Source organism: Macaca mulatta, chromosome 3, assembly GCF_049350105.2.
Source record: "Macaca mulatta isolate MMU2019108-1 chromosome 3, T2T-MMU8v2.0, whole genome shotgun sequence".
NCBI lineage: Eukaryota > Metazoa > Chordata > Mammalia > Primates > Cercopithecidae > Macaca > Macaca mulatta.
The window spans coordinates 9,062,919-9,078,368 of record NC_133408.1 but is presented as its reverse complement, the minus strand read 5'-3'; the positions used below and the strand labels follow the sequence as shown (position 1 = coordinate 9,078,368).

The following is a 15,450-nucleotide window of genomic DNA, read 5'->3' as shown; positions in this document are numbered from 1 at the left end:
GACTCGTGAATCCCAAGCCACAGTGCCCAGGTAACTGATGTAGCAAGATTAAAGCTGTCTACCTAAGTGAGATCTCCTGAAAGAGAAACCGCATGGCAAATCTAGAAGTTGTCCCTTGTTTTGGTAAAGTGAGAAATTGCAGCTATCCATGACACTTTATTTACCAGTAATAATACAGTTTGCATTATGAGCGGTAGCTTGTTCACCATTCAACAAATGTTTTTTAATCACAGCAGGAATTAAGGGTGATTTGTGACCAGGTGCTGAACTAGAATTTCTCAATGACAACCCCAGCTTCCTAGGCCTCTTTCCATTCCAGGCATAAATATGGAGGCTCCGATGTGGAACCTGGGGTCCTTCTGTTCCAAAAGGGGCTAGAAATAAGAGACATGAGGGTGAAAGAAGGACCTGCAGAGGCTGACGCCGTCTGGGTACCAAACATCCTGTTTGCTTGACTCTCCCTTGCACAAGTTCCTGGACAAAGTAAAATTATAACACAAAATCCACAACATCCAGCACGTTTTCATTAAGCAACTTTAGTCACTAAAAAAAGTGCAAATGCAGACTCCTGTATAAATCTGATTTGCCATGCTAGGCCAAGCTTATTTTATTACATACATTCTGCATTCTAAGAACTAATAACTTCATATTGTAAACATTAAGCATACAGAGTTAAAATTCAAGGCCACATTATATCATTGATTGTCTCTTTTGTCGTGTGTCTTTGGCTGGCCGAGATCAACTCGTAGTGTATAAATGCATAAGTTATATAATTATTATATAAAAAGGGGGGGAAAAACATTGACTTGTATACTTCATTCTGACAAACGCACAGCGTTCGCGACTCAAAGGAAAACTGGAGGCCGCCTACCCAAAATGCCTGCGTGATTTCTGATTGTGGCAGCCAGGAAGGCCATCTCTTACCTGACCCTGTGGAGAACAAAGCCCCCACATAATGATGAGGTCCTGAATGTTTCTCTTAAATATCAGACAATTCCAGTTAAAATTTTCATTTGACAAACAAAGAAAGAGATGCACATTTTTGTTTCTGAATTCTACTACTTCCCCTTTCGCCATTACGCTGTGTCCTTTCTCCTAACACTGGGTTTGGTATAACACTGACTGCATGAACCCTCAAGTCTCCGTAACTCATTGTACACAGTCCCCAAATGTCCTGAGTCCAGTCTTCATTGCTTGAGAAGTTTCTTTCCCAGCCCTGGTCTCCTCCTTCTCTGCCTCCTCCTCCTCCTCCTTCACCCCTCTGTCTACGGTCACACGCTCACACTATACACATTCTCAGTCCCACCTTTTAGCTCACAGTCCCGGTAATACTGTAAAGGAGTTGGAAACTTTGGGTCATCTTCACAGTTTGAGAAAGCTGACAGCTGTCCATCAAACGGAATGTATTTGATTTCAACCAAAACAGCACATGCCGTGCAGTTGCGTATCAATGTCTGTTGATGGGCCACAGTCTCTCTCGTGTCTTTTCTCTTGTTTTTGATATGTTTCTATTTTTAAATACAGGTAGTTTTCCTTAAAATGGCATTATAAACGGTATGTTAGGTCAAAACTGTGTTGTTTCTATTGCTTTAGTTTCATCCCAGTTTGCATTAGCGGGATTCCAAACTCTACTCTAAAGTTTATACATTTCTTAAGACCACTTTCTTTGGCATTTTGTCCTTAAGACTTCATGCTTCTACATACACTGTCTTTTACAAGGTCAGTCCACAGATGATATGTCCATATTTGTGACATTTTTAGCATCCTCCTCATTTCTGTAGTAAGACTTCAGTAACTCCCTCCCAAGAGTCTTTGGATCTCTTCCCTGGCTTCCTTCCCCAGCCCCAGTAAAGCTTTTTTCATTCCTCTTGAGGCACTTTTGATTCATGTTCTCTGATAGAGTTTGTGGCGATGGGCTGGTGAATGCACGCTGATGGGAAAGGCCTCCATCAGGTGTTTAGTAGTAAGTGCCCAGATGAGAAGGCATATGGCTGGTGGGGAGCCTAGTGTTAGGGTATATACCCCCAGTTGGTGAATTCCAGTATGGGTTTGGGGCAGCAAAAAAACTGGAAGATGTCACGGGGAGGGCTGGAGGGTGGGGTGCCACAAAGTTCATCTTCTGCGGGTGGGCGTGATAGGAGCCCATGTACGGGAGGTCTGAGGGGTACTTGTACAGAGATGACTCCGGGGGGTGGGGCTGGAGGGCCTGGGCGATCCCGTGGAAGTCGAACTTGTAGGCGTAGCGCTTCCCGTGGACCTTGGTCATGATGTTCTTGTCATAGTAGTAACGGAGGGCGCGGCTGAGCTTATCGTAGTTCATATTGGGTTTGCTCTTCCGCTCTCCCCAGCGCCGGGCCACCTCGTCGGGATCCGTCATCTTGAACTCCCCGTTGGTGCCTTCCCAGGTGATGCAGCTGGAGTTGGAGCTGTCCGACAGGAGCTCCAGGAGGAACTGCCAAAGCTGGATCTGGCCACTGCCTAATGAGATCAGGAGAGGAAGGAAAATTCCAGTGAGCACAGGTTCCAGGGGAAAGAGGCCCTTTGTGATGAGGGAAGGAGGTGCTATTGGTGTGTCGCCCACATTCCCTTCACCAGGCCTGTCCATCCATCCCTCAGCTGCAGGGGTGAGGACTGCTCTCATTCCATGGCCACCCATTTCTCCAGAGAACTGCCCTTGCCTTAACAGAGCCGCCGCCTCACCCACCCCCAGGTATCCCACAGCTGGTGGACTGAACAGGGTAACGTAGGCCGGCCCCCTTGCCTCAAGGAAAGACCAATTCCACGACACTATTCAGGCTCCAGCGCTCCTGTGGAATTGGGCTGAAACAGCGTCCAGCTGCAAGGAGGCTTGGAGGAGGCCAGAAACTTCCTTAGCGCTGCACCTGCCCTGTGCTTCTTCCCATTCTCTCTCTCCTGAGAACATGCCGTTAATCATTCACCTGCACAAGCATCCTTACCCCAAGCTCTGCATCTAGGGAACCCGAGCCAGGATGATGGTCTAACAGATTCAAGACCTAGATGGAATGCAGGGAATTCATATGGGGCAGAGTTCAGGCTGGTTCCATCCATTTCTGACTTCCTTAAAAGAACAGCCAGATCAACCTGGTGTTTAGAGGATGAAAGAGCTGTATTTTATCCCCCCTATTTTGTGAAGCAGAAAAGTACTGTTATGTGGATGGCAATAATGACTTAATGCCATTTATATTGGCTAGGTCAAGTAAGATAATAAAAGTTAGATTTAGGAAATGAACTTCTAAAAGTTTATGGAAAAAAATTGAGAATGGAAGTAAACATCATTATTTCTAACATAACATTTTGCTGGCGCTCAGAAAGCAATTCTGTCAAAACTTTTCCTAGAACAGAATTAACCCACTCAAAATGAGGAAGTTTAGGAAAAAAAAAAAAAGCTGGCTCTTTTTCAAACCCGATCACCAGTTCCAGTATTTGGGCAAGGGCATCGTAACGGAAACCAATGCGTTGCCTGTGCCCTGCAATGCCAATTGTGTCAAGCGGCATTTCCAGAAGAAAAAACCCAACAATGAGTGATTGCAAGTCCCCTTGGGAAGCTGAATGAGACTCTTCCTTTGTCAAAGAGATCACATTTAGCTGGGTGGACAAAGTCAGAATTTTCTTGATTTCACTAAGAGCATATAGATATGGCTTTGTTTAATGAAATTCAAAGAAAAATCTAGGCACAGCTAGCTGCTATGTCACAGTACTTGAAGATAATTTATGGCTCCCTAGAAGACAGCAGCATGTAAATATTGACAATAGTATCAGTACTGAGAGAGGCTAAGCTCTGCTGAGCATATTTCATAAGCGTAAGAATGGATGGGAGGTGGGTCCTTCCTCCTGAACTCCAGTTATAGCACTGCCTTAGACTTATTACCAAAAGATTATCTTTTATTATATCGTAAGTAATATCATTCAATGTGATAAAATGATTAAAGTAACTTTAACTGACATCTACTCAGGGAATTAACATAATGTAAAAATCAATTTTAAGATCGTTTTCTTCTAAATCCTTGCTGGCCTCCTATATATATCGCCCAACTCATAAACCCTTCTTTGCATGTTGGCTACATGGAAATGGATATATTTGTGAATTTATCCATACAAGAGCACTGTGAGAAAGGTCAGCTTTTTCTGAATCTGTTCTGGAAAGTGCTCATTTTCAGTCTAGCAGCACATTTGAAATGTATTAACAGCTTGTAGCTCATTGCAGTGGAAGCCTTTGCTTTTTCAGAACCACATATACACACTGTTCCCAATCAAGTTTCGTTGCCTGCAACATTTCATTAATATGCGTGTAGAAAACACAAAGAATGGTATGAGAAAACCATATGGTCTTAGTATATATATTGTAACCAAAAAATTACAACTTGAAAAAAATTCCATAGATGACCTGGGAATAGGAAAAGGCATGGATTTTTGATTTAACAGTCTTCACAGATGCTTCAATATAAACATATACGGTTGTTTGAAAATAAATATTCAGCGTCAACTTTCTCCCATAGAGAAAGCAACTCCACAGACCTGCCGAAATCACACTTGGAATCGACTCAAACCTTGGCACTGCCTCTTAGCAATTTTTCCCTCACCCACTTCTTTTATAAATGTGTGTAGGACAGAACCAGTGGACAAAAGTGATCTCACGTCTCTCCTATTTCTGAAGAGTTAGAAAGCAGGGGACCTAAATTCGTGGCAGCAAACTCAATGCCCAAAGGATAGATGAGCTAATTTCTCACTTGACTATTTTACCCATTAGCCATAAAGACACAGGGCTCAGGACTGTAAGCATTTCCAGGGAGGGTCCATAGAAAGAAGAGATCTGTAAACAAAATTCATCAGCTTTCAAACCTTGAAAGAAACCTGGAAATGCAAAATCAATGAATGTTTAAGTAAATGGTAGAAAACGTAACATTATGTCAAACTCATTAACTGTTAAATTTAATATTTGTAACGAAATTCACTGCATTTTGCAGTGTGTAGAACAAATGTTCTCACCGCAAGAATTCTCAAAAATGAACAATGGTTGTTAAAAAATTGTCAATGGTAAAGGAGTTATTCTCAGTCATAAATTTTTTTTTTTTTTTTTTTTTTTTTGAGACGGAGTCTCGCTCTGTCGCCCAGGCTGGAGTGCAGTGGCGCGATCTTGGCTCACTGCAAGCTCCGCCTCCCGGGTTCACGCCATTCTCCTGCCTCAGCCTCCCGAGTAGCTGGGACTACAGGCGCCCACAACCGCACCCGGCTAATTTTTTGTATTTTTAGTAGAGACGGGGTTTCACCGTGGTCTCGATCTCCTGACCTTGTGATCCGCCCGCCTCGGCCTCCCAAAGTGCTGGGATTACAGGCGTGAGCCACCGCGCCCGGCCTCAGTCATAAAATTTTAAGAGCAATTTTTAAATTCTTATTTTACTTCCAAAACAATAACATTTAATGTGTGATGAGGTGCATTTTAGAATATAGAGATTTCAAAACAAGAATGCTTAGGGTTAAGGAAAGCCTAAAAGTGGCTCGGGTCACTCATGGGCCAAACCAGGGTTTACAAAGAGAAGCTCTTGAAAGACAAGAGCTTTCACTGAGTAGCATCACCCAAGAAAAGTAAACCCTTCAGATCTATTTTTGTTTTACTCTATCTTAATAACATCCTTGCAATGTCAGTAAGGAGCAACTAGTTTTTTCTTAGGGTAATTACCAAAATGAAACAGATTTGGGGGTAAAAAACAGTGGCAAGCAGCATTGCCCACCTACGGAGAACCCTGTGGATGAAAGGGAGTGGCTGTGGCTTTTAAGAAGACAGAAGGCACTCCTTTAATTTTACAGAGGAAAGAAATCTCCTAATACTGTTAAAAGAAAGGGAGAGAAACAGGGTAGCAAAGGCGTACAGACAGCAAAAATGGACCAAAAAAAAAAAAAAAAAAAAAAGAAAACCGAAACGGTTTACAAACCACAGAGCAAAGCAGAGAGCTGCAGAGTGACTCAGCAGCTGTGCGTCTGGTGGAAACAGTAGCCTGCTGCAAAGCCCCGCAGCTGTCAGCTGATGAACACGGGCAGTAAATACAGTCGTGAGGGGCCCCGCCAGTTCCACGGTGGCAGTGGTTTGAGGCCACTTTCTCTAGAAGCCAGGGGTGGTGCAGAAGATCCCGCGTGCATGGCCCGGACCCTCTGCAAGGCAGCAGGTGTGTCCTGAATGGAAGTCTCTGGCCCGAGGCTCAGTGAGGCTCAGGCATCACTTACTGGAGGGGCAGAAAAGCATGGTGGTAGGGAGCACCAACTTTGGAGTTGCCACTGCCTCAGTTGAATCCTGCCTCTGCCCTTTGTGGGGCCTTTGGCAACTCTCCCAGCTCTCTCTGCCTCAGTATCCTCATCTGTAAAGTGGGCATGATGGTAACAGTACTATCTTGCGAGATCATGGTAAGGATGAACTCAGTACATGAATGGTCTTGTCATCACTTCTTTGGGCTGAAAATCAGAGTTTAAGGAAAGATAACACTCCTCTCCTATAGCCAGGAAATGCCCAAAGAAAAGAGAAATACTGTTCAATTGGCCTTTTGAACCATGAAGAAACTTGAAAAGGTGCTATTCTTGGGCTGACTGATATCCTCTGAAGGCTTACTGTGTGCCATGCACCATTCTAAATGCTTTACATGTGTTGATTTATTTAATCCCCACAGGAGTCATGTGATTAGCCCACTGGAGAAGTGAGGAAATTGGAGGTTAGAGAGGTAGACTGACGTATTTTTCTCAGCGCCGGCAAGGGTTGAAATCCAGACTCTAGGCTGCCATGCTTAATCACTGCGCAAACTTGCTTTCAGGCCTGGTTTATGCACACCTCTGCAGCCTCCCCAGGTCCTTTCCATGTTGTCGCCTCCCTGGGGGGCTCCCACTGGAAGACTGCACACTCCCACCTCCTAACAAATGCCAAAACATCCCTAACCTGGTCTGTCGTTCTGCAAGAGGCAGGATGCATTTTCATGTGCACCACTGAAGAGGGAGCCTCTGAACATAACCCAACAAAGCTCTTTCATTAGAGGAACCATGTTAGATTCTCAGCTGCTCTGATGGCACGTAAAGGAGCTGTGTTGCTTATAACCGATCCATGATACCAGAATGCAGGGACACACTGTTCTCAGCAGGAGAAGTGATGTCCAAAGTGCACATCAAATGAATATTTGGGATAGAGATGTTGGGATGATGACATCATCTTGTGCATTCATACTATATGATGCAATCTTTCCACTTAAAATGAGGAAAAGGAATTTGTATTGTATGAAAAGCAAAGACAGCAATTTGTAAGTGATGAAGGATTTATTTATCAGAGAATAGAAAAATAGAATCAAACAGGAAGAAGCATTCTAATTAATACAAAGATAAACGACATTCTGGTTTCAGGGGAACAATTCACACGAGCACAACAGACACAAACCTAAGGATAGATGGAGAGAAAGTCGAATTCATCATAAACTAAATGAAATAAACCTTTATCTTTAAGTCACTTGGCTGCAAATCAAAGGTAGGATGTTGCTATTTTCTCCAGGCCCATTAAAAAGAGTCTTAATGGTATGAAGCGCAGTCCTGTTTCCCCAGGCCTGTGATGAGTTTCCAGTCTCCTTGCTTGAGCTCAGGTCCCTCTATCTACAAAGGGCATCCCCAGGCTGCTGGGCCCAGGGCAGATGCGGTGTTCCCTTGTGAGAATTGGCACTCTGCTTAGGAGCAAGTGACTCTGGCCCTGTTCTACAAACAAGCCAAGCAGTACCTTTGGGCTGTGACAATGTGGTCATGAACATATATATTTCATTTGGCCAATGTGTTAGTGCAAAGGCCAGTTTAGTCTTCTTTGGTGCAGCTTGACTCTTTCCTCCTCTTCCTTCCCGACCTCAGATTCATCGCCTGCACCTAAGCAGTTATTACCCTGAAAGGAAATCCTTGCTTTCTATTCTCACAGTCTGCATTTTGTAAGACCTCCTCTTCCCTTCATACTTAGTCAGCGGCAGAGTAGGGCAAGAAAACAAAAGCAGACTTTATAGACAGAGTTAGGTTACAAATCTGACCTCCCTTATCATTGGCTGTGTGACACAGGAAAAGTTACTTAACTTCTCTGGACTTCTAATTCCTCTCCTGTAGGATGGAGATAGTAACCTCCCAGGGCTGCCATGAGGCACAGAAGGGACCACAGACATTCTATCGGGGGCATTCTGCGGGGTGGGAGCTATTTGATTGTTATTTCACATGATTGTATTAACATTCCCGGAGTGTTTCAGCTTCCGTCATTTTCTTTTTTCTAATCTATCCTAACATTGCTGCCAGATCAGTCTTCCTGAAGCATGACTGATAATAATCATCTCAAAACATAGTGATTATTTGTATTTGAATGGTTATATGGCAGAGTTGCAAATGAAAAGCTGAGTAGAAGGCTGAGAAGAGACCACAGCCTCAGGAGCCTGGGCTACTAGATGAAAGCCAGCATGAGCAAAAAGGGCCGGTGGCTCTGTGTTTGGGACAATGTTGTAACTCCCTGTGTCCATCTCTCCAGCGACCGAAAGCTCCCTGAGCTAAAGGACTATATCTCGTTATCCTTGCCTTTCATGTATGCAACAAATAATTATTGAGCACCTAGTCTAGGCCCCAGGCTAACTAGTTTTCTTTAGATTTTCAGCTGTAAAAAAATTTCATTGAATTCATTAACATTAACCAAAATTTAACATCAAAAATACAGATGCTCAAAAATGATAACGTTTCATGTTTTCAATGTGTAGATTCTCTTGCAGGGATGTATACTGATTAAATCTGAATTATTCCATTTCCAACCTTATTTTGGCCTCAACATTTAGGAAATATAATTCCATCTTTGCTTGCAATATACCTGTAACATCTTGGCATTTGAATTTGCAGTTGGGAATATGCAGCATAGGCTACGAATTTCTGAAGTTGGTGCCAGCACAGCTGGTTCTGATCTGAATACAAACAAATAAAACTATGTAGTTGGCACTGAAACACTAGGACAGGTGACAAATCTTGGCAATGCACTGGTTACAAATGGGCTAATTAGGAATCTGCTCTTTCTTGTAGCATTGAAGTTCAGAAACAGACCATCGAAGATGAGCCTGAATTTGAAGTCTTGTGGTTGTATTAAGGCTCTCTTTTAAAAAATACTAGTTATTTTATCTGCTTGTATAATGGGTTGAATTGTGTTCCCTCAATTCCCTATGTTGAAATCTTAACCCACAGTATCTGAGAATGTAACCTTTTTATGGAGATAACATCCTAAATAAGGTAATCAAGTTACAGTAAGGTTACAGGGTGGGTATTCCAATCTGACCGACATCCTTATGCAAAAGAGACATTTGGACACAGCGACTGACACACACAGAGAGATGATGATGAGAAGAGACACGAGGAGATGATGGCTATCTGTAAGACAGGGAGAGTCCCCAGGACAGATCCCTCCCTCACAGCCCTCAGAAGGAATGAAACCTACTATTGGGACACTCTGATTTCAGACTTCCAGCCTCCAGAACTGTGAGACAATAAATTGTTGTTGTTTAAGCCACCTAATCCATGGTGCTTTGTTACAGCAGCCCTAAAAAACTATTACAGCTTGGATTAGGTTATAATGTTCTTTGCTGAAGCTGAAATCCTAATTTATAACCCGACCCATTTTTCCATTAAGGCAAATAATTCAGTGAGACCTAAAACTAAAATTTGTTCAGTCGAAGGAATTTCTCACCAATACCAATTTACTTTTCAAAATAGCCACTGCCAAAAAGGTAACTTTGTAAGAAGAAAATCATCAGCAGTTTCTCACCTGGATTTGCAAGGCGGCTACTTGTTGGTCCAAGAATCTGATAAGGATCTACAACAAAAAGAAACAAAGTCAAATCCTAGACATAGTTGTGACATAGTATGATGTGACTTCAGACGTAATGCCTGACTCAATTGTGTTTTCAGATTTCAGAGCTGAAAATGTCCCCCAACTCCAAATCAACTGCCTCCACCTCTTCTATGAGAGAAGATGTCACACAGCATCTCAGATGTCTTGCTAGGGGACTCCTAGTTGGTGGCAGGGCTTGGATTCCATCCCAGGATCCCGACACGTAGCTCAGGGCTCACACCAACCAATGACATAAAGAGGGCAAACATGTGCCAAGCCCCATCAATCCAGGGGTGTGCAGGCTGTGTTGTTTGGGCATGGAAAGTAAAATTAAAAAAAAATAATGGATCACAAAGCAGCAGCCTGTGTGCAAGTAGAATGTTTTTTTCTATATTTATTGCATAGTTGGGGATGTGTTTTAGCACCATCTCAAGTCACCTCGCGTGAGTAGGCTGGTGACTTGGGCCCTATCTTATGTATGGAGCAGTCAAAAAGAGGCAAAAAATCATGTTAACTTCCATTAAAAAGTGATACATTTTAGAAACATGTTGCTGAGCCTGAATCTTCTCTAATGCTTATTCAGATGGCCCCTGAAACATACCTAACTGAGGACGCTGGTCTTCAGTTTTGGGCACTGTGGAAGGAGATGGTTGAGCAGCTGAAAATCCAGAAATACAAAAGGCAATTAGCTATAACAGATTTGGTCATAAGTCTTTGATGTTGTTGTAAAATCATTCTATCAGTTAATTTAGTTATTAACATAATAGTCTAAATCAGAAGCATCTTATGGTAAGGAAAAATTTTCCTTTCTAATGAAACCAAATGTAAAAACATTGTAACAAAAAAAGAGGACATTTCCAATTATTTAAAAAATGGATACCTCCCAGTTTTTCCAAAAGTTAAAACAAAAGAGAATTTGGGATGGCTTACCAAATAGATTACAATAAATCATAGTCTAAGATAAACACATAAAGGGAAACCATCAGTCAAATAAAGTAAAGCCAGGGATACTTTTAAGCATGGCCAAGATTCAGGAAATCACCAATTATTTAATGTGTACTCAAACATCCCATGAAACATGCATTTCTGAAGGTTGAAATACACTACATCATTGCTTTATTTTTGTTATGAAATTTGTGATGACCCAAATAGAGAAAGAATCACTGCAGTTAAAGATCAATTGTACTCTGTTGTCAATGGAACAAACCCACCACGTGTTGCAAAATCACAGATTAGCCACAGAAATTACTATATACTCCATCAACAGTCATCAACTGCCTGTGACATGAAACTCAGGGCCATGGGAGCCAACACTGTACCTTTCGACTGGGGCGTGGGGTGGCCGTGACCGGTCCAGGCTGATCTCCTGGGAGGCTCATACGGTAAATCTGTAAAGACAAATAAATTGACTAAAAGATCAATCGTGTAATTTTTATAAGAGATGTTTTGGTTTCTTATTTGATTTTGCATTTATTAGAATAAATTGTGTGCTAAAAAAATCTGGTAATCCAAAGAATATCCCACTAGATTTGAGTTTAATTTCCAAATCAAAATTTCATATATTATAGTGGTCTAAAATTCTCACCCGTTTATCTGAAAACTCTCATTGACAGATTCTCCCAGAGTTTGGTGAATCTTCTAATTTCCTACAATCATAAGTCAAGACCCTAATAAAAGTTTCTTACAATTTAGTTCACCCTGCTTCCACTGGGACTGATCTACATCTGTCTCTTTATTATCTTCATGACTCATTCAAAATACAGTCTACAATTTGGATGAACCAGCCCATTTTTGTTTGAGGTCTGCCCCTAAAACAATCAAATGACATTCAGCTTCTTTTTCTTCTTGCATCTCCTAGGAAATGCCTTATCTTTTTATTTGCCAGTTGCCTCTCTTAGCCAACTCTCATTTTCCCTTTATAACCTCATCAATTTATATTAAATCAGTCTTATCTGATCTAGTGATTTTCGTAGGCAAATGTCTCCCATTTCTAATGTTCTAAATAAATTTAGAATTTCTCTAAAATGAACTGCATGAAATGAATTACAGGACTGAAATAGTATTGCTCCCACAGCACATTGATGATGACCTTCTGAGCTTAAGTACATGCCAAACATTTCTTTGTATTTATAAAGTAGTATTACTTGTCTCATAAACCTTCATTTACTTTTCATATGCAAATTTAGTAACTATACTTCTGCATCCTCAGTGTGAGTCCTATTAATGATTATCAAAGCTCTACGTCATTTCAGGTTTGTTTCACAAATATATTCCAGAAATCTTATTATACATACTTTTGCTAAGAGAGCATATCTCAGGCTATTTCTACATGCAATCTTATTACATAACTGTTTCAAAATTATGTCTTCTTGGATTGCTGGGTCTCAGTTCAACGTCATGTGTCATTCTGGGTCAAGTGAAGGCCATGGCCAAATATCTCGGCAGGTTCTTTGCTGCCAGACACCAGGAGATGGGTACAAAATTTCACTTGGAGGATAGGACAACGCAATTGTTTTTAAGCTTCTCTTTAAACAAATATTTTAATTTTGTTTAAAACCAGCAATTTGATGGGTCAGTCTTCAAAGAGCTTGACTGTGTTACAGAAGATGTGTCTCTTCCTATTTTCATATCCCAATGAGAATAGAAATGATAGGCAGCGTGAAATTCAACACAGAATCTCCTTAATGCATTTGGTCTGTTTGGCTGCAAGCATCTTTGCTACTAGTGTGGTCTATGAAATCCTACCCTTCAGAGCTTTGGAGAATTAGATAATTTTTCTTTTTAAACTGCTATTACTCACTCCTCTCTCTCAGCTGGCATTTTTGCATTTTTGGACCTAAATCTTTCCCCACCCAGCTCCTCAGATTTTCACATTTCTGGTGTTGGGGTTACACATAGGAATTAAATCTGCAGCCCCTAACAATTTACAACTGAATTTCAACTTAAGTCTCTGAGAACACTCGGCACATGGGTTCTCAGTCAGTTGCATTTTGTCAAAAAAAAAAAAAAAAAAAAGGATAGCCAGAGTTTCAATTTGCGAATTGTCTCAGAAAGAAAAATCTACTTGTGAGGCAGTCCTAGACACATCTAGCCTAATTTAGGAGCAGAAAGGCACATTAACTAAGGCCTTCTATTTACCAAATGAAAAAAAGCAAGATAATACAGAAATATGTTCTAGATCTCTGTTTCTCAAAGGGTGGTCTGTGGACCAGCAACATCAATAATACCTGGGAACTTGTTAGAAATGCAGGATCTTACCCCAGACCTACTGCATCACAATCAGCATTTTTTTTTTTTTTTTTTTTTTTTTTTTTTTTTGAGACGGAGTCTCATTCTGTCACCCAGGCCAGAGTGCAGTGGCGCAATCTCAGCTCACTGCAGCCTCTGCCTCCCGGGCTCACGCCATTCTCCTGCCTCAGCCTCTTGAGTAGCTGGGACTACAGGCACCTGCCACCACGCCGGGCTAATTTCTTTTTGTATTTTTAGTAGAGACAGGGTCTCACCATGTTAGCCAGGATGGTCTCGATCTCCCGACCTCGTGATCCACCCGCCTCGGCCTCCAAAAGTGCTGGGATTAGAGGCGTGAGCCACTGCACCTAGCCTCAGAATCAGCATTTCTGGGTGACTCTGGTGCACACTGAAGTCTGAGAAAGCCTGCTCTAGACCACTGCTCTTTTCAGGAACTCTGTTTTCCTGCAGATGGTTTCAGTAATGCTATCTAGAGTGTGCAAAGACAAACTAAAAAATGGTTGAAAGAGTTCTAGATGGATTGCTTTTACCCATGGAATAAGTATGCTAATGGAACTGATAGAAGACATCAGTAGGTTAGTCAGATACTACCTTAAACAGAAAATTATTGCTCATGAAATGTGACTGGGAAAAAAAATAAATGCCTAACTACTACTCCCAAAATATTTTGAAACTCTTTATTCACAAAATCCTTCTTAGGGTGTATAACCATATCCCATTCTCCCTTGAAAATAAGTCAAAACTTAACACCAAACAGAGTTTACTTTTCAGCCAAGTATTTGAGACACTTATATGAACAATGATTAACATGTTCATAAACATATTGCCATGGAAGATATGCGGGCTTTTGTTTTCTCCCATGACATTCTGGTTCAATGCTTCCTTATCAGCTACCGATTATATGCTGTGGGCCCTGAGCACCCCGTGGGATACGACATTGGGAAACACTCAACTCAGGCTCCCTGAGATGAGGGACAGCCAGGGGTGACTGCTGTGGCAGCTACACCGTCTCAAAGCCTTAGTAGTTCTGCTCTTGACTGCTTGAAAAATCACTCCTCCATGTATCTCTGCTAAGTGTCCTTTATTGATAATAAAGCATTGGACTTCCAATAAGAATACATTTTACATTTAATTTTTGCTGATCATTTCAACACCCTCTCCATTTCTCTTTAACTTTGATCTTCAAGGTCATGAACTCATACGCTTGGCAGAAGTGCCCATGTAAGGGAAGGTTGCTTTCTGGCACTGGTTCTGCTGTTTTATCTGTAAGAGACTGTGTTTGGAAACTGAGCTTTATAAAAGTCATTGCATAGGCAGCTTGGGTGAACATAGATGTACATTACATTACAACAGTATAAAAAACGGCATGAAGCTACAAATAGGGAGTTTGGCTAGTGCTGACCCCTATACATGAGCAACTGTGTTGATTTCCTGGAAGCTGGGATCAGCTTCTCATTCTGAATGAGACTCCTCCTCCACCACACCCTTTTGAAGACATCAATCAATTAATACAACGTTCTGGCTACCCTTTCCTGGAGGGCTAAGTTCAGCCAAGTTTTACATTCTCCCTTCATCAAACTCACTGAGGAGGAACCTCTAGCTCTTGCCGCCCCCTGCCTACCCGCTTTACTTTTTAAAGGGCAAGAATGTGGATCATGGAAGAGCTCATTCTCATTCTGCAGGATCCACACCATATCTGCAAAGCAACTCTGGAGGCTCCCTGGCTGGGCTGGAAAAAGATGAGACTTGTCTGCTCTTGAAATTAGATGCTAATGGGGAACACAAATTAGGAAGACCAAGAGCTGCTGCTGAGAACCAATCTATAAATGTCTGTGAAATGAAAAAAAAAAAAAAAAAAAGTTTGAGTCAACCTTAACATAATTAAGTCGCCCTCTATTTTCCTCCAGATCATCTTAAAATTCTATATCAAAGGCATGGAGATTTGGAAACATTTTGCATTCCCTTCTTGCCTAGGTTTGCAGATCCCTGTGGTTATATAAGAACTAAGGGGAAGCAAAGAATGCAGTGTTAGCCATTTGCTAAGATATAGGCTTTACATAACACCTAACTGAGAGGTGCTATGCAGTAGTTGCATTGTCTCACTATGCCTAGCTGTGCTGAAAAGCACCAGGCTGTGAGCTCCAATGCAGGAATGATTTAAGATTCCAAGAAAGCCCTGAAGAGCAGCAGCTTCAAAGTGGAAGCGAAGGCTGCATTTGCAGGCTTAACTCTCTAATCTCTTTTGATAACACCCTAGAGGCATATCATAATATATGGGTTGTCATGGGGATGGAAGAGGAAAGGATGGGGTTGCAGAACATCATCCT

The 15,450-nt window shown here is 41.8% G+C and overlaps 1 protein-coding gene across 9 annotated transcripts in view; it reads right to left on the bottom strand.

Annotated features, from left to right (window-relative positions):
• Positions 1-520: 520 nt before the first annotated feature.
• ERG (ETS transcription factor ERG) overlaps positions 521-15,450 on the bottom strand; it is a 284,991-nt gene continuing 270,061 nt past the window's right edge. For all 9 annotated transcript variants that reach the window (XM_028845324.2, XM_028845325.2, XM_028845326.2 and 6 more), the window contains 4 exons: positions 11,194-11,262; positions 10,476-10,532; positions 9,809-9,856; positions 521-2,478 (listed from right to left, as the gene is read on the bottom strand). In XM_028845324.2, the coding sequence (XP_028701157.1) occupies positions 1,958-2,478; positions 9,809-9,856; positions 10,476-10,532; positions 11,194-11,262 (695 nt within the window). In that variant the 3' untranslated portion in view covers positions 521-1,957. The remainder of the gene's footprint in view (positions 2,479-9,808; positions 9,857-10,475; positions 10,533-11,193; positions 11,263-15,450) is intronic.